Genomic DNA, 18,450 nt, shown 5'->3' with positions numbered 1-18,450 from the left:
CTCCAGGTGAATGGAGTGGGCTATGCAGAACTCCCATAGCTGGAGGGCTTCCCAACATAGAGGAGAGGAACGGGCTCCACCCTGCTTGTTGATGTAAAATATGGCAGTAGTGTTGTCCGTCAAAACTGTCACACACTGTCCTTGTAGTTGGGCCTGAAAGGTTTTGCATGCCGCACCACCCTCAACTCCTTAATATTGATATGGAGTGAGAGCTTGTCCTGTGACCATAGGCCCTGCGTTTGGAGATCTCCCAAATGCGCACCCCATCCCAGAGCCGACGCATCTGTTACCAGGGACATGGAGGGCTGGGGGCTGTTGAAGGGGATGCCCTCGCACACTGTCTGAGGGTCGAGCCACCCTCGGGACCTGAAGGGACTCGAGTACTCACTTTGGCACAGTGACCACTGAGCTCAGGCTGTTGTGCCCCAGGCGGTAGACCAACGCGAGCCACGCTTGGAGGGGTCTGAGCCTCATTCTGGCATGCCGGACCATTTAGGTGCAGTCTGCCATGTGACCAAGGAGACTCAGGCATTCCCTTGCCTGAGGCCTTGAATAATGTCTGCCGTCGCTTGGAAGCAGGCCTCTGGCAGGAACACTCTTGCCTGTATCGAGTCCAATATCTCCCCGATGAACTCTATTCTTTGGGTCAGTAACAAAGTCGACTCACATTGAGGAGGAGACCCAGTCTCTCAAAAGTGGATCTGACCAATCGGACTTGAGACTCCACCTGTTCCCTGGAGTGTCCCCTGAGCAGACAGTAATCGAGGTAGGGATATACCTGCACCTGCCTCCTTCAGAAGAAGGCTGCTACGACCAACATGCACTTGGTGAACACTCGGGGGAGCTATCGATAGACCGAAGGGGAGGACTGTGAACTGATAATGGTTGTGGTTGACGACAAATCTGAGGAATCGTCTATGTGCAGGCCATATAGCTATGTGAAAGTACATGTCTTTCATGTCGAGGGCGTTATACCAGTCTCCCAGATCCAGGGAAGAGATAATAGCACTCAGGGAGACCATGCCGAACTTCAACTTTTCCCTGAACTTGTTGAGTCCTCGCAGGTCTAGAATGGGTCTGAGACCCCCTGGGCTTTGGGAATTAGGAAATAATAGGAATAGAACCCCTTGACCCTGAGCTCCTGAGGAACCTCCTCCACCAAGGAGCGCCTGCACCTCCTGGATAAGAAGTTGCTCGTGAGAAGAGTCCCTGGAGAAGGATGGGGAAAGGGGGTAGGAGGGAGGGGAGGAGCAAAATTGGAGAGAATATCCCACTTCTACTGTATGAAGAACCCAGTGGTCTGATGTTATTTGGGACCAGGCACGGTAGAAGTGGGATAGACGATTCATGAAACAAGGAGAAGGATCCGGTGCCATGGCGGATGCACTCTTCTTGGGCACATCTGCAAAAGGCCTGCTTTGAGCCCGACAATGGTTTGGTCGGGCCTTAGCCCTGCCCAGAGCGTGGATGGGAAGGCTTGCGCCTGCCATTTCTTACCCTCTCCCCAATAGAAGTCCTGCCTCGTCCGAGGAGGATAGGGGTGTTGTTGTTTCGGCTTAAAATGCCTGCGTTGGGTTGCTGGGGTGTGCATGCCCAACAACTTCATGGTCGCCCAGGAGTTTTTAAGGCTGTGCAGACTGGAGTCCGTCTGGTCTGAAAATAGGCCTGCCCCATCAAAGAAGTCCATGACACTGCCTTTCCTTCCTCAACTATCACTGCAAATTCAGCTCTGGAGTCCGTCGGCACCAGCTCCTTAAACTTCAACATGGAGGCCCAAGAGTTGAAGTTGTATCTGCTGATGATAGCTTGCTGGTTAGCTATCCTCGGCAGTGGGCCCCCAGTTTAGTAGACCTTTCTTCCAAAAGGGTCCATCCTTTTTGACTCCTTAGATTTAGGAGTCGGTCCCTGCTGACTTTGTCTCTCTTTCTCGTTTACTGCAGACACCACCAAAGAGCAGGGCTGTGGGTGCGAGAAGAGGTACTCATAACCTTTAGAGGGTACAAAGTATTTCCGTTCAACCCCTTTTGCAGTAGGCGGAATGGATGCAAGAGGCTGCCACAGAGTCTTGATAGTGCTCTGGATAGTTTTTAATCAGTGGCAAAGTGACTCTAGATGGCCCCTGTGGTGCCAAAATGTCCACCATGGGGTTCTCAGGTTCGACCACCTCTGTCTGCTCCTGATTGCCACCAGGGACCTCATTGTCAATAACTGTCGCCGTGGCAGTAGCCTGGTCCAGCGGCGGGTGAGGTGGAGCGCCTTGTGCGGATGCCGTCTCGGAGCCCCGAGGTGTGGGTCTGTCTCTGAGAGGTGGGACCACTCTACTATCCGAGGCCACCGAAAGAGAGGCTTGGGCCTGGTGGTAAGCCCAGGGAGTCCAAAAGGACCACTGTATAGGAGGTCGCCACTGGGGCTGCCAAGGCACCATCCCTGCATTGTGTTAATATCAGTGCCTGTCCGATGTGTGCCAGCTACACGGGGAATAGAACAAGTCGGCATCAGAATCTGATGAGGCAGGCCTTGACCTTGATGACCATGGCAGCACCGAATGATACTGTGCCGGAGACCAGTGACAAGGAGCTAGGGCGGGGGACTCGAGCTGCTCCGTTGCTGCCGGAGACCGGTGCTGCTCACCCGGTGCCGCTCCTCTCTCGGTGCCAGGGAAGGCGCGCGTCACCCGGATGGTGCTGGGGAACTCCTCCTGGAGGCTGGCGCCAGCAATCACTGTCGAGACAGGGGCACTCTGGAGCACTGCCGTGGAGAGCGGTGCCGATCTGGAGAGGGCGACTGCCTCATCATGGCAGGTTTGCTTCTAGACGGTGCTGGATGATGTGGCACCGGAGGCTTGTCTCTACCAGCCGGGAGCTGAGGTGCCGTCATGGCAATCAGATCTCTCGCAGCTTCAAAAGTGTCTGGGGTGGATGGCAGCTCCAACTCCTCCACCTGGCACTCAGGGGTACTGCTGGGAGCCAGACTCAATGGTTCCCTTAATGGGCCTGAAGTCAATGGCCCCAATTCCTGAGGTTTTTGCGACAAGTGCTCCTGCACAGGACACACTGCTGTCACACTTGCCAGCACTGTCGCCCTCAGCCCAGGAGAACGGCCTCTGTCAGTTTTCCTGTGCCACTGGGGAGTGGGAGCCGTGCCAGGCTGTCTCTGCAGTCTGTGGTGCCGGGGAGCACCAGTGCCGAGGGTCACTTAGGCCCAAGTCCTTTCTCGGCATCGTGTCTTGTACTGAAGCTGTGGCGCTCCCCATGGACGCGCCCGATGCTGGGTCCTGACGATCAGTGGCAGGTTGGGGACAGAGAGGACTCCATTAGGAGCTGTTTCAGGCAGAAATCCCGCTTCTTCTTCGTCCTCGGGTGGAACGCCTTGCAGATTTTGCATCTCTCTGTTTGATGTGCTCCCCCAGACACTTGAGGCAAGAGTTGTGGGGGTCACCTGTAGGCATAGGCTTACCGCAGGTTCCGCAGGGCTTGAACCCTTGGGACCGAGGCATGCCCCGGGACCCAGGGGAAGGATACGGGATTGGGGCTAGACCCCACTCCCACAATCTAATCTACTAACTAACAAGTACAAAACTACAAACTACAACTACAAAGTAAGCTAAGGGAAGCACTTGCTACGCAAGCCACCACAGTTCCAACTACCGGCACTGGCGGTAAGAAGGAACTGAGGAGGGGCCGGGTCAGCAGGGTCATATATCCAGCGCCATGAAGGTGCCACTCCAGGGGGCTCCACAGTTGACCCAATGGAAGCTGCTAAGGGAAAACTTTCCGACGACCGTGCATGCGGCGCGCACACCTAACTGGAATCGAGATGAGCAATCACTCGAAGAAAAATGTACAAGTTCTGTACCTTTGACAATTGCATATTTGTTGTTTGTCTCTATCCATTCATCTAACTTGTCTGTTTAGAATATAAGGACCATCTTCTATTCTGTCTGTACAGCACCTGGCACATGGGGCCCTGACCCTGGCTGGGCATGTAGGCACTACTGAGAGCGAGCAGAACAGGTCGAAATGTTTCTTTCCAAAATGTTTCCCCTGCCCCCAAAATAGTTTTTATTCCTTCAAAAATGAAAAATGTCATGAAAAGCTTTTTGGTGTTGCAAATTGGGCTGTTTTTTGATGAAACTGAAAACTTCAATATTTTATTTTTTCTCCCTATTTCCCCCTGAATTCAATAGAATGAGTGAAGGGATTTGAGGGTTTGATTGTTTTTGAGTTTTTTTTTCCTTTTTCAATTTTCTAGCTTTTCAAAACTACCTCCACAGGGGGAAAGTTACAGAATAGAAAAGGGGGGGATGGTAGGGAGGTAAATAAGTGTGTGTGGGAGGGGGGAACCATGGACATCATTCATTTTATTACATTCCATGGAGAAAAGGGGGGGAGGGGAAGAAAGAGGAAAAAACATTTCAAAAATTCAAAATTAAAAAAAAGTTTAGTAAAAATAATAATAAAAAAAATCTAAAATGTTTTTCTACTTTGGACCACATGAAATAAGAACGACTTCAAATTTTTGAATTTTTTCATGGAATTATTTCTTCCCCTTTTCAACCTCTCCCTCTCTCTCTCTAAATAATAAAAACTACATGACATGGCAACATGGACCTTGATGGGATCAATTCAGTACTTTGCTAAAATAAAGCTATGCCCAGCTGTAGGGTTCAAACACATCCAGCTCTTTGCCTGGTCAAGGACTTTTCACTGATTTATACATGCAAGACGGCTGAATTCACGGCACTGCCAGCACCTTTGATTGTGACAGGAGAGAACTTCAGATTTTGCAGACTGCTGAGCAACAGAGGCACATGTCCAGCTGAATGCAGAGAGGACGCAGCCTCTTTCCCTGATGCATTTTTGCCCGTGGCATTCCTGGATGGGTGGGGTTTAGTGAAGAGCTAGAACAAAGGAACAACACTTAAAAATATATTTAAAACAATCTGCCACAACACATAGTGGATACATCTGTCTCTCTGTGGTACTTCTATACCCCCCATCACCACAGTATCTGAACACCTCACCAACTTCAGTGGATTGATCCTCACAACATCCCTGTGAGGTAGGGAAGACCTATTATTCCCATTTTACAGATGGGGAATTGAGGCTAAGTGACCTACCCAAGGGCACACTGGAAGTCTGTGGCTGAGCTGGGACCTGAACCCAGGACTCCAGAGTCCCAGGCTAGCACCCTAACTATGATTAGATCACAAATGAAATGAGTTTGGTGGTCTCATTCTTGTCCTCTGAATGCCTTCCTACTGCTTTGCCTATAGCTTGATTTCCTCTCAGCTCCGTGTTCTCCCTCGCTCTGATGGGATTCAGGGGAAATGCAGCCATCTGGCCAGGGCTACCCAGAGGATTCAGGGGGCCTAGGGTCTTCAGCAGCGGGGGGCCCCCGCTGCCAAATTGCCGCTGAAGACCCGGCACTTCGGCGGTGGGTCCCGGGGCGGAAGGATCTCCCCATCGCAGGTCTTCGGGGCACTTCGGCGGCGGGTCCCAGAGTGGAAGGACCCCCCGCCGCCGAAGACCCGGAGCGGAAGAAGCTCCGGGGGCCCGGGCCCCGCGAAAGTTTTCCGGGGGCCCCGGAGTGAGTGAAAGATCCTGCTCCAGGGGCCCCGAAAAACTCTCGTGGAGGCCTCTGCGGGGCCCGGGGTCTGGGGCAAATTGCCCCCCCTCTGGGAGGCCCTGCATCTGGCCTCATCTCTAGGAAGTTCTCAGCAACAAAATGTCTAGAGGAAATAGCTGAGTGGCTTTTCTTAAGGGGGATTATTATTATTTCTTATATCTCTGCTTCTCAGCCTTCCTGCTGCTGTAGCCTTTGACTGTAACAAGACAGAGCTTCAGATTTTGCAGGGTGCGGAGTAAAGGGGGTACAATGAGGCGAGGAAGTAGCCTCTTTCCCCCCATTCTAAAACTAAGGTCAAAACTGTTTAACAAGAGGATAAAGACGTTGACAATGAGATCACGCGGCTCGAACAGGCCCCTCTGCTTACTTCTGCAAATCTGACAGCAATCCTGGCTTCTCCATGAACACAAAGCCAGGGTGACTGGGCTGCAAAGGATGCCCAGTTTATCCTGATTTGTGCAGCTCCCTGACCCACCGTGCTGATCCATTGGACCAGTAGAGCAATCGGCGTGTGTCACAGGTGCAAGGCACAGACCAGAGATCTACAGGTGGCAACATTCCAGGGGTGAAGCTGCTCCAGGGGAAGCCTGCTCTCTTCTAAAGAATCCTTGTTGCTTTGACGACTCCCAGATGAAAACCTGAGATGGACCCGGTGTGGAACCTTGGATTCAACCCAACCTCACCCACCTGAAGTCTGGGGCGGTTTAGATCCAGATCTGGTCTGGATGCTGCAGCTTAGGTCCATTTCTGTAATGGGCCTGAACCAGAACACCCTGGATTTTCTGATCTGAATCCAGATCCAAAAGTCTGGCAACTCGGTCCCATCTCTGCCTAAAAGCAAACATCCTAGATCCCAATGTAAAGTAAAACTTGCTGAGCTGCTAGGAGTCAGCACATCGACCTGCTTTCATGTGCGTGTTTACATCATAGATACTGAAGGGAGGGAGCAGGGTGTGTGTGTGTGTTTATACATTGTACACACCCACTTGGGAAATAAACAGCTAAATCTTAGGGTTTTCAAGAATGGGAGGACGGCATAGGCAGCTCTAAGCCACCTTTGCCCATCTACATACAGACCCCGAACCTGACACTTTCTGGAGGACTGCCCTGGGAAATGGGAAATCCTTTACTGTTTTGTGGTACAAAGACAACATGGGCCAGAAAGCCCTGTGTGTGCATGTATTGCACAGCCTGGAGAAACAGAGGGCCAGATCCTCAGCTGGTGTAAATCAGCATAGCTCCATTACGCTGATTTCCACCGGCTGAGGATCTAGCCCAGAGAACAATGTATAGGTGTATTTCCTCTACTGCATGAGATTTTACTCTCAGAAGCTGGTCACTTCCCCTGCTCATAGGGTCCTTTAGCTTCTTTCTTGGCATGCAATCCCACTTCCAGCCAGCAGAGCTCTGGGTAAGCACTGTGTGTGCAGCACCTCTCAGCTCGCTTTATGCCATGGCAAGTTTTCACGTATTCTCTGCTGAGATCTGAACATCCCACAAATAAGGAATGTCTGAAATCCACCTCCAGAGCCAGCTCTGGTGTTTGAAAATGGCCCCTTCTTATATGAAGGGATTAAATATTACCCTGGAACTTAACCCATGTGTTTTCTTTGGGCGCATCTCTAATTCTATTCTGTTCTAGTCTATACAGGTTTGTATATTACACTCGTCACTGTAGTGTCTGAGCGCCTTCACTGAGACAGTATTTTCTCTCCTAGGTACAGAAAGCCCAAGCCTCTCCCGATGATTTTTAAATTGCAGCAGGGGGTGATCTCTCTACCACACAGATTTCAGAGTAGCAGCCGTGTTAGTCTGTATCTGCAAAAAAAAGAACAGGAGTACTTGTGGCACCTTAGAGACTAACAAATTTATTAAAGCATAAGCTTTCGTGGACTACAGCCCACTTCGGCATCCGAAGAAGTGGGCTGTAGTCCACGAAAGCTTATGCTCTAATAAATTTGTTAGTCTCTAAGGTGCCACAAGTACTCCTGTTCTTTTTCTACCACACAGAATAAATCTGACTTCACAAAGGAGTGTGTTGGCCACAAAACACTTACTGTGTGACCCCGGACAAGTCAGTTAGCCATTCTATACCTCGGTTCCACCTCTATACAAAGGGCATAACGGCCCTTCCTTACAGGAGTGTTGTGAGGATAACCCCATTGAAGATTGCAATGCACTTTGAGATCCACTGAAGAAAAGTGCTATATAGGAAACAGGTATTATTAAGTGTATGGCAGGGAGTGGAAATCTTCAGACTTGACTCTGAGTTACTTGCACCAGATTTACACTGCTACGACTGCACTGACTTAAGAAGAGTTATGCCCGATTTACCAGATGCACCTGAGAGTAAAATGGGGCCCTTAATTTTCATCTTACAGAGCATTTAAAGGCAACTATGTGAAAATGGTACCATGGACCATATGAGCTGGCTGTCACGGAACCCAGATCAGATTTGCTCAGTTCACAAGTAAAAATATAATTTGTCTAGCTGCCAGCCCTGCAAACCCACCCTGGCCTGAGAGAGTCAAGCTGAGCTCTTTCCTTTTCATGCACCATCACCAGTGATAAAAATTCTGCAGGCCAAATCGTACTCTGAGCGACACCCGTGCAACCTGTCTCTAGTTCTGCTCTCAGATACCCCCAGGCAAACTCTTTGTCCCTCTCTCCCCATTCACTGCTGCCCTTCACCTTGCGTCGTCATTTACACCTGTGCAAAGTGTGTGTGGGGGCGTAACACACTACCAGGTCTGAATGAGTCATGTGTTCTCCTTTTTACCGAGTCTCATGTCCAGCCCCTGTAATTAAAAGAACAAAGTGAACGGATGGGGAAGAACAAACGTGGTGCTGTACCTGTTTCGGTATCTGCCCGAAGTTGCTGACAAATCCCAGTATGGTGCTTTTAATCAGAGGATCGCTGGTGTTGTTGAGGTCCACCTTGTCTCCATAGAAGTAAGGGTGAAAGGTATTCACTGCCTCCACCGCAGCTGAGCCATGTTGTTTATGACCAAAAATGAGATCTATCCATTGATGGAGATGTGCACTAACGTAGTCACTTTCCAGCGCCTGGAACCAAGAGCCAAAGTTTGTTCAATAAGGTGCATCTGCTTTAGATACATTGCCAGGCTGCACTTCAGACTGGTTGTGTAAATACAGAGCTTTTGGATTCAGAAATGAGCTCCTCTGGTTGCTTCTAATTCTTCTGACACAGTCACCTCTCAGCACAGGTGGGCTCAGCGGACATTGTCCCAAGGCGGCTAAGTGGGCTCACAGACTGGCATTCCAGGCCTGGTCATCGTCACAAGTCAAACAAGCTCAGTGGCTTCCACCTAGAGCAGGGGTGGGCAAACTTTTTGGCTCGAGGGCCACATCTGGGTATCAAAATCGTATGGCGGGTGGGCCATGAATGCTCACGGTTCCCGGCCATTGGGAGCTGTGGGGGCAGCGCTTGGGGCAGGGGCAGTGTGCAGAGCCCTCTGCTTGCCCCTATGCATAGGAGCCGGAGTGGGGACATGCCGCTTCTTCCGGGGGCCACGCGGAGCCCCAGCATGTATGGAGCAGGGCAAGCCCCAGACCCCGCTTCCCTTCAGGAGCTCAAGGGCCGGATTAAAATGTCTGAAGGGCCGGATGCGGCTCGTGGGCCATAGTTTGCCCACCCCTGACCTAGAGGATACTTTGTTCCCATCACACAGTCAATGCATAGTCCCAAGAGCTGAGTTTTTACTACTCAGGAGAGGTGCCGAAGTACAAGGGCACTGCAGGTCAGAATGGAGGGGCAGTGGCAGGGCTGGGTGAAGCCCATTGCTTGAATAGCAGGGGGTGCTGCAAGTGAGGACTGAGTGGCATTGGCAGGACTAATTTTGCCCTGCCCTGTAGCCAGTACAGTGTCGTGCCAATGCTCCCTGTCATCCCTGTGCTCTGGGAACTCCCAGTGGCGCTGTGCGCCACCACACTGCATCTTGAATGCACTTAAATATTTACCCAGTGCTTTGAAACCACAACGCACCGTGCCAGTGCCACGCGTTACTGACAGAGCATTTCTCTCTCTCTCCGGCCTGACTCTGCGATGACGCCTGGTGCTGCATTAGCTGGTCTCCCCAGAACACCCTCCCACCCAGCACGCAGCAGAAACAAATAAGCTAATGGGAGCCCGAAGAACGGCTCATTTCACAGAGCAGACAACTAGTCAAATGCAGCCCGTCTAAATTACCCAGTCCGCAGCGACACTGATCAAAGGGTAGCTTAGGGAACAAGCACGTCATACAACCTGAACAACAAAAACACACAACGCCAGGGCTCCAAAGCCGTTCTCCTTAGTGAGAGCAGTTAGTATATGAATTACATACAGCAAACTGCTTGGTGCTGGTCAGCAACGCACAAGGAAGTGCATGATGGATTCAAAGGCGACAGAGCAGCTGTTCAGTTTGTGTTTGAAAGTCACTTTCCCCCAGCTCCACTAGCCACAGTGAGAAAAAACATGCATTTTAACAGCAACTCTGGGGGCTGCTTCACAGTTCCTCATTTTGGGGTGTGAACTGGCTCATCCCAACTTTATTTTAAGAGCAACCCTTTGTTCCCCATCGCCTCAGAACCAAGAACTGGGGTGCTCAACGCTGTTGGAATGGACTTTTTTAATGGTCTTCTTTAGGAAATGAACAAGATTTAAAGAGGATTGGGCATTTATACGGACAACAAAAACATCCAGGGTTAGAACAGTTCTTTTTGGGAAAAGATACAACCCCCCATTCTTCAAGGTTCATACCCACCTCTGACTACTCAGGGTTAGAGTGAGACCTTCCTTGGGGGGGGCGATTACCCCACATTTCACTACTGTAGGAATCTTGCACCTTCTTCTGAAGCTGCAGTGCTGGCCATTGTCAGATACAGGACACTGGGCTACAGCCTGAGTCTGACCTCATCTATTGCAGATCAGTCTACGGGCAATCTTGTAAATTTGATACTGTTTCTTTGCTGAACTGCACCCAGCTGAGAGTCTAAGCCATTTGGCACAAAGAACGTGGCTTTAGTTATGGTTCTCTAAGTGCCGAGAGCATGCACAGCACTGCACAAGACACCAAAGGCACAGTCCCAGCCCTGGAGACCTTACAGTCTAAACAGGCAGACAGTGGATTTTACAGTACCTGACAAGCTCGCAAATATCTATGAATATATCCTCATAACACCCCTGGGAGTCAGGCCTATGATCCCCACTATACAGACAGGGACCTGAGGCTCAGGAGGATTAAGTGATTTGCCTAAGGTCACACAGGGAGCCTGTGGCAGGGCAGGAAATTAAATCCAAGTCTCCTGAATCACAGCCAAGTGCCTTCTCTGGAGGCAGGGAAGAGCCTGATAAGCAAGTCCAGGGGATGGCCAATCAGGGAATCCATGTCTACTTGACTCTAGTGGCCAGATCTATATGTCTGGGAGCAGGGAGTGGGTACAGATGCTTCTGCAACCCTGCAGAGGGGCTGTCTGGGCGCTCCATTTCCAGCCTCCAAATTTGGGTAAGGACTGGTCTGTCCCTGCCGCAGACTTCCTGAGTGACCTTGGGTAAGTCACTTCATCTCATCTGCACAATGGGCTAATGATGCTTCTCTCTCCCCCTTTGTGTGGTTAAACTGTAAACTCTCTGGGGCAGGGGCTGATTCTCACTGGAGAGGTGGCTGGAAACAGAATTCCCGTTCCATGAGAAATTCCAACATTTCAAAACTTGGGTCCATTCCCAATTGGATCACACAGAAATTTCTAAATTTCTTGTGGAATGGAGAGTCCAAAAAAAACCTGTCCTCTGAAACCTAAAAACATTGCATTTCAAGAATGCCAATACATTATAAATGGCAACATTCACTATCCTCCATTGTTGTTTGCAGTGCTGTTGTAGTCATGTTGGTCCCTAAATGCCCCAACAACAACCAGACAATTACTACGCTCTCAAATGAACTCGCACAAAAAGACAAAAACACCACATCACCTGCGGGTGAACACTTCTCACGAAGTGACCACTCTGTATCTGACCTCTCAGTTCTCATCCTCAAAGGAAACCTGCACAACACCTTCACAAGATGATCCTGGGAGTTTCAATTCATAACTTTGCTAGACACTAAAAATTACAGACTCAATCAAGAGACTGGATTTATGGCTCCTTACAACAGTCTATAACCCACTAACCCCCCTTTGTCCTACGACTGCAGAAGTGCTATTTGCCCACTTCACCTTGAACTGTCTCTTGGAACATGTATTAACTCCTTACACTAAAAACAATCTGTTCCACCTTGTATTTAGCTGTGACACTCTGATTATCTTTCCAAGATCTGAAGAAGAGCTCTGAGTAAGTTCAAAAGCTTGTCTCATTCTCCAACAGAAGTTGGTCCAAGAAAAGATATGATCTCCCCGACCTTGTCTCTCTTACATGTTATAATGAATATAAAATATGATATACATATAAAATATTAGAGATAAAATACAACATATTAAAAATTACATTATAACATAAAAGTTGAAAACAAAAGGATAAAGTTACTTTTTCCCATTGAACATTTAATTGAAACCTGGAGCATTCCCACCAGAATTTTGATTTTGACAAAACTGCATTTTCTGATGGAAAAGTGTTCCGTTGACAATGTTTCGACCCGCTCTACCCACTATGTGTGTGTCTGTACAACGCCTAGTGTAATGGGCCTCTGATGTCAATCAGGACCTCTAGGTGCTACTGGAACCCAAGTAAAACAGTAACAAACAAGAATATGACTGTAGCTTCTGTAAAAGGAATGGTTAGTTAAAGTGGAGTGTTTGCACCCCTGCTTTGGGTTAGCCTGTTACAGAGACAAGAGACATCTGCAAAGTTCAGAACTAGATTTGAACCTCCTCCAAGCTGGGGTGTGTTTGAGTCTCATGTTTTTGTTTGGGCCCATGTCTAGTACATCATATCCATCTCCCATTGACTGGGATCCAATGTGGTGCCAGACCACAACGCCTGAGCTACATACTAACCTGTCTATGCAAGTGGATAAATTTATAAGGGTCTCCATCTGCCCAGGGGGGCAGCTGCACATCCCCCAGCACAGTTCCGTCCTGCATGCTGCCTGCAACATTTACAAAGGGAAAATTAGGTACAAGAAGCAGCCAGAGTCATTGCCTAATGGCAAATGGAAATCAAGCTTTTCCAAAATCCAAGAGGTCAGATAACTTCCTATTCCCACTGGTTTTCCCTTGTGCAATTTTGGGTTCTAGAGGAATATGGACGAGGCCTCCTAAAATACTGCAGGAAGCTGTTTCTCTGGGGATTCCCTGTCCAGTTTGGTAGATCTAGAGTGATCAAATAGCTGAGAGGATGTTCTAGTGAGAATGCAAACTCGCAGGTGCTTGTCCAAAGAGGAACCTGCGGAAGGTCTCTCTTTGCTCGTCATTACCACAATAAAATCACACATGTTCTCAACGTGAACTCTGTTCTAGCTAGGGTGACCAGATGACAGAGGTCAAATATCGGGACGTGGGGGGAGGGGGAGGGGAACGGAGAAAAAAAAAACAAGCAGGTGGCGGAGCAAAACAAAAAAAACTGCCAGAGCACAGGAAAAACTAAGAACCCACCGGCAGCTCCACACCCCGCCCCCCACCAGCTTGCCTCTGCTCCGTCTCCACCTCCCCCCTCGGGGAGGGAGGGGGGCAGCACGCAGAGCCCCCCCCACCAGAGGGACCTGCCAGGGGGCCAGGTGAGTCCCAGGCAGTGCTAGCCTTACCAGGAGCGGCTCCCAGGGAGCATCCAGCAGGCAGGTCCTGTCCCTCTGGCTCCTAAGGTTGGTCAGGTCGGGTGGTGGGGGGGCGGGGACAGGGGCGGGGGGCTCGCTGCCGGCACCTACAAGCCCCCCCGCCCCTGCAGCACACAGTGGAGACCTCCTCGCCGTCTCTGTGCGTGCCTGGGGAGTGGGGCTGCAGCACTCTACAAGCTCCTGCCGGCGGACAGGCAGGCGCTGGGAGTTCAGCTGAGCTGCCTCAGGGCCCAGGAAGAAGAGGTGAGCGACGCCAGCAGTGCCAGCTTGCGTCCTCCACCAGACGGTCCCCCGATATCGGGACAAAGTCCCCTAAAATCGGGACTGTCCCGATAAAATCAGGACGTCTAGTTCTAGCCCTGACTACGGACTGGATCTAGACAAACCTGTCACCCTCTGCTTTATTGAAACACTATCATTCTATGGGCCTCAGCACTGGGCAGTGCTAATCACTGGAGATAATTGCTAAAACAGCCCATTGCCAGGGATTTTCACAGATTCATAGATTCCAAGGCCAGAAGGGGCCATTGTGATCATCTAGTTTGAACTCCTGTGTAACACAGGCTGTAGGACTTCCCTGAAGGATTCTGCTCTACAAAATCTGTAATCATCCTTTGCTTGCCATTAATTTCATAGAGCGACCCCTTGTTCTTGCATCATGGGACAGTGCAACAGGGATGTGCAAATCAGTTTTCACTGCCCCTATCATCATCTTAAATACTCCAGCCAAGTCCCGTCTCTCTAGAGCTGGGCTCTGATCACAAAATCCAGACCAAGGTTAAGGTCTGGACAACAAACGTCCCCAAGATTTAGGAGTGTGTGGCTGTGGGCTTCTGCCCATTATAGAGACAGACTGACTAGAAAGGATATAAATGTAAATTTCAGATCTATGTTCCGGTTCACCCCATTTGGCTCCATTCAGATCAGGGTCTGGGTTCTGATTTCAATCACCCAAAGGGTTCAGCTGTGTTTGGGTCCATCGCTTTTCTAAGGTTTCTCCTCTCAAGGCTAAATCACCCTAGGTCTTTGCTACCCGTTAGCAACCTCTCCCTGCCTTGGCTTTCCTTAGCCCATGGCTCACCTCACCGAGACCTTAAATACTGAGATGTGACCAACATGCAGCTGGACACTAACACGGCTGGTTAAGTTGCCTTGGCTAGTATGAATCTGGGATGATTCTCACCATTGTACAGATGGGAAACTGAGGCACACAAAGGATCAGTGACTTGACCAAGGTCACACAGGGTGTCTGTGGTAGGGAATTGAAACCAGTTCTCCAAGGCTCTAGGGCAGTGCCCTAATCACTGGGCCACCCTTGCCAACTCTTCTGGCTATCTCCACAGAAGACAGCCCTGAAATGGGAGACTGAAACCAAAGCCCCTTGAAACTGAGATGCTTTGGGTCTGGATCCAAATTCACAGCTCAGCCCCAGGTCAGCCAGCCAGGGCAGCTGCGACAGCCAGATCCCATCTCCCAGCACAACACCGGTAGGAGCGCTCACACTCCAGTACTTACCAAATTCAAAGTGATTGCAGTTGGTTAAGAATTCAGGCAAGTAGAAGAACTCAGGGATGAGCTCCCGGACATCACTCATGTTCTCTCTCGACGCCGAGTCCCACGTGTTCTTCACACTGTGAAACATCCGGTCTGCTACATCAAAACTTCCCCCCTGCAGACATGGGGAGAGACAGACAGACAGTGATCAGGGCTGGATTTCCAATGTTCTTCGTGACCTTACACTAACCAAGAGGCAGATGCCAAATCACAGCCCATTTTCTAACGATAATCTAGGGACATATCAAGAAGGGCCTGACTCTGCCCTCGTTTATGCAGGTGTAACCGAGAGGGCAATCAGGCCTGGAGATATTGTCTAGCTTACAGGAACTTGGAACCAAGCAGAAATGTGGCTCTCCTACATTAATGCTGATAATGATCATGCCTTTCTGTAGCGCCTCTTACATCCAAGTGCTTTACAAACAATGGGCCTGACTCTGGGATACTTCTCTGACTCAGGAAAGCAATTAAACGAATGCTTAAATACACCACATACACATGCTTAATTTTATGGGCGCTAAGCATAAGTGCCCTTCCTGAATAGGGATGATTTCATAAAATCAGGGCCTTTGGGAAATTTTTTTATTGATTTAATTGGAAGTTTTGCCTAGGATGGAGACCATGATATATTTCAGGTGTCATTTTCAAATGTGCCACAGTGATTTAGGCGCACAGGTCCTATTGACTCCCAAAGGGATTTGTGCTCCTAAGTCACGTAGGCACATCCCGAAAGCCCCCCCCTCCATATTTATATTGGGATCACAACCCCCACCGCTGAAACACATTTACTTCTAGCATAAAGTAACTATTTATCAGCATTAAGCCACTTTATTCAATAATGAAGACAGCCATGCCTCACTGAAATTGCAGTGGGAAATTTGCCTCATTAGGATTTTGGTCTCCTGCCCCTGCTACCACCCTTGTGAAAAGTGCCCTGGGATTTCCATTGGCCAGAAGTGCTTAGGACTTGGTTTCACATCTCATCCAAACCCCTCCACACTAGGCTGGGGTGTTGTGTCAGTATTGACTCAGAATGGGGACGCACCTAGGTCTTTCCTTGCCGGTCTCCCATCCATAACCGCCCAAGCCTACTTAGCTGGTGACACCTGACTCAATGCAGAAGGCTGTTTTCCGTAACTCCCTCTTTTCCTATAAATGTAGATTAAAGATTCCAACAGTGGCACTTCGAGTATGTCGACTCTTGGAGCTAGGGGTGTGGTTCCCAGCTGGAGCAGACATACCCCTGCTAGCAATCATTGGGCTAGCACACTAAAAATAGCAGTGTAGCCACAGTAGCACAGGCAGTGGCTTGGGTTAGCTGCCTGAGAACGTACCCACGGGGTCTAGACGGGTTTGCCCTCGGCACGGTTAGCCTCTCCCGTCACTGCGGCTACACTACTATTTTTAGTGCACCAACTCGATGACAGCCAGTACAATATGTCTACGGGAGCTGGTAATCACACCCCAAGTGCAGATATACCCTTAGAGACACTGATGAAGTGCAACTCCGCATGGCCTCTTGGTCAGGGCTTGGGGTAACTCCACCATTTAACCCAGAATATTTCTCCAAACACCACCACAGAACATCACACAAAATTTTTCCAAGTCCCAGGCAAATCCTGGAGAATATAGGCTTTCCTGGCATCTTTGAAGGAAAGGTTGGATATAGAAGTTAATTTATTGGGGCAGGAAAGATGGCCCACTGGATGGGGCAGAGGTGTGGGACTCAGGAAGCTCAGATACTCTGTGTGATCTTGGGAAAGTCACTTATTCTAGTCTGCGTCTCAGTTCCGCGGTGGTAAAATGGGGCTAGTCCTTCCTTACCGCCTAGGGGTGCTGTGAAGATAGAATCTGTTAATTATGAAGTGCTCAGATACAATAGTGATGAGGAACATAGAAGTACCTGGACAGATCAACAGAGCTCATTTCACTCCTGCTGTTTGCCCACTTTGTTAACGAGAAGCCAGGAAGCATTTGGGGACCACGGGAACAGCCCTGTGCTCAGCCAGTAGAAGCACCCTAAATTCCATCCATAAGGTAGGAAGGAATATTAGGGCAATTAACAGAAGCTTCCAGTTCAGCTACTGTGTTCCACAAGCCTTTTCACCACGAGAGATGGTGGCTTCAGGTACAGTCTGCATTGGATTCGTTTATAGCAGGGCTAGGCCTCACCAGTCCAAGGTGGAGATTGGACCAAATGAAAGAGGATCCAGAGATGCTATTTCTGGAAGCTGAATTCCGGCACTGAGCTACAATTGGGCTAGCCAGACCATTAGGCCTCTCCAGAGAAAACATTCTCACTCAGGCTTCATTGGGCCTAATTTTATGTAAGGGTTTGGTGATGTGAGTAATTTGTTTCACATATGGCAGCTTCCCAAGCTGGATTTGAGAAGTCAAAGGCCAGGTAACATTAAACTTGACCTGGGTGCCTACAGGCTGCACTTCAGCTGACGCGAATCCCCAGTGATTAATTTTGTGAGGGACTAAATTTCCTAGCTGCTACTTTCCTACATGCAATCAGCTTGCTCTGTACAGGCATGGACATAAGTTAGTGTAACCCACTGGTGCATGTGTTACAGGTCCCTAGCTCTGCTGATCTGCAGAGGATATGAATTGTGACAGCCCACAGCTACAGAGAGACACCCCTTTAGCTCAAGCTGTAGCAGTTCATGCTTTTAGCTCCCCAGTTCGGTTCCAGGGGAGGGACATTGCGTAAGCACAAATAGTGCCAGATTTGCATGCAAGCCCGTAAAGTTCTGTCTGTTGCTGACTTGTTGGGATAACCTCATTTCCTCTGTTTACCTCTCTCCTCCTCCTGTTTGCTTCAGGAGCTAGATCAAGACTCATACGTCCCTTCTACCTAGTTACAGGTGACTGGGGTTTACCTTTCAGTCTCTTAAATATAAAAGTGACAGATAAGCATTCACGCAGTCCAAAGAGAGGAGCTGTGCGTGTGCAAAAAATGAGACACCTACCCCTCCACCATATCACACTGCAGAGCAAACGCCACCTTTGGGTAAGCAGGTGCATGCCACTGAAGTCAACGGAGCTTAAGTTTGGAATGTGGCTGTTCTGCTCCTGTCCCCGAAGATCTATACTAGGCCACTCCTGGCTGCAGTCCCGCACTTATAACAAAGGGAAACACCCAGCTTAGCAAAGCCGTTTTGGATCAGAATTTTGGCCCAGTCTCATCTCCAATTCACAATACCCGGGCATGACTTCCACTCCACTTCCTTGTTTCTTACCCAGCCCACTGAGCATCATGGAGCCTTTCCACTCCAACTCCAGCGATCACAAACGAACCTCTGACCAAGATCACACAGGCAAGCCTAGCTAGGAGACAATCTGATGCACAAGGTCATCTTGCTCTTGATCAGTATCAGGCAAGGACCCTTGGAGTCAAATTCACATTGAAATTAAAACAGGGTAGAAGGAGGACTATAAATAAATCAACAGCTAACAAGTATCTCATTGAAGCATATTAAAGGGCTTTGTATAT

The 18,450-nt window shown here is 49.5% G+C and overlaps 1 protein-coding gene across 2 annotated transcripts in view; it reads right to left on the bottom strand.

The window, feature by feature from the left end:
- Window positions 1–18,450, bottom strand: part of WDFY4 (WDFY family member 4) — a 253,577-nt gene that overhangs the window by 27,974 nt on the left and 207,153 nt on the right. For both annotated transcript variants that reach the window (XM_005307318.4, XM_042856108.2), the window contains exons 52-55: window positions 14,913–15,066; window positions 12,622–12,713; window positions 8,482–8,694; window positions 4,753–4,900 (exon numbers count right to left, since the gene is read on the bottom strand). In XM_005307318.4, coding sequence (XP_005307375.2) covers window positions 4,753–4,900; window positions 8,482–8,694; window positions 12,622–12,713; window positions 14,913–15,066 — 607 coding nt within the window. The remainder of the gene's footprint in view (window positions 1–4,752; window positions 4,901–8,481; window positions 8,695–12,621; window positions 12,714–14,912; window positions 15,067–18,450) is intronic.

The sequence above is a fragment of the Chrysemys picta genome, chromosome 7 (assembly GCF_011386835.1).
Source record: "Chrysemys picta bellii isolate R12L10 chromosome 7, ASM1138683v2, whole genome shotgun sequence".
In the NCBI taxonomy this organism is placed as follows: Eukaryota; Metazoa; Chordata; order Testudines; family Emydidae; genus Chrysemys; species Chrysemys picta.
Note: the sequence above shows the minus strand (reverse complement) of the source record. Positions and strands in the feature narration are given on the sequence as shown.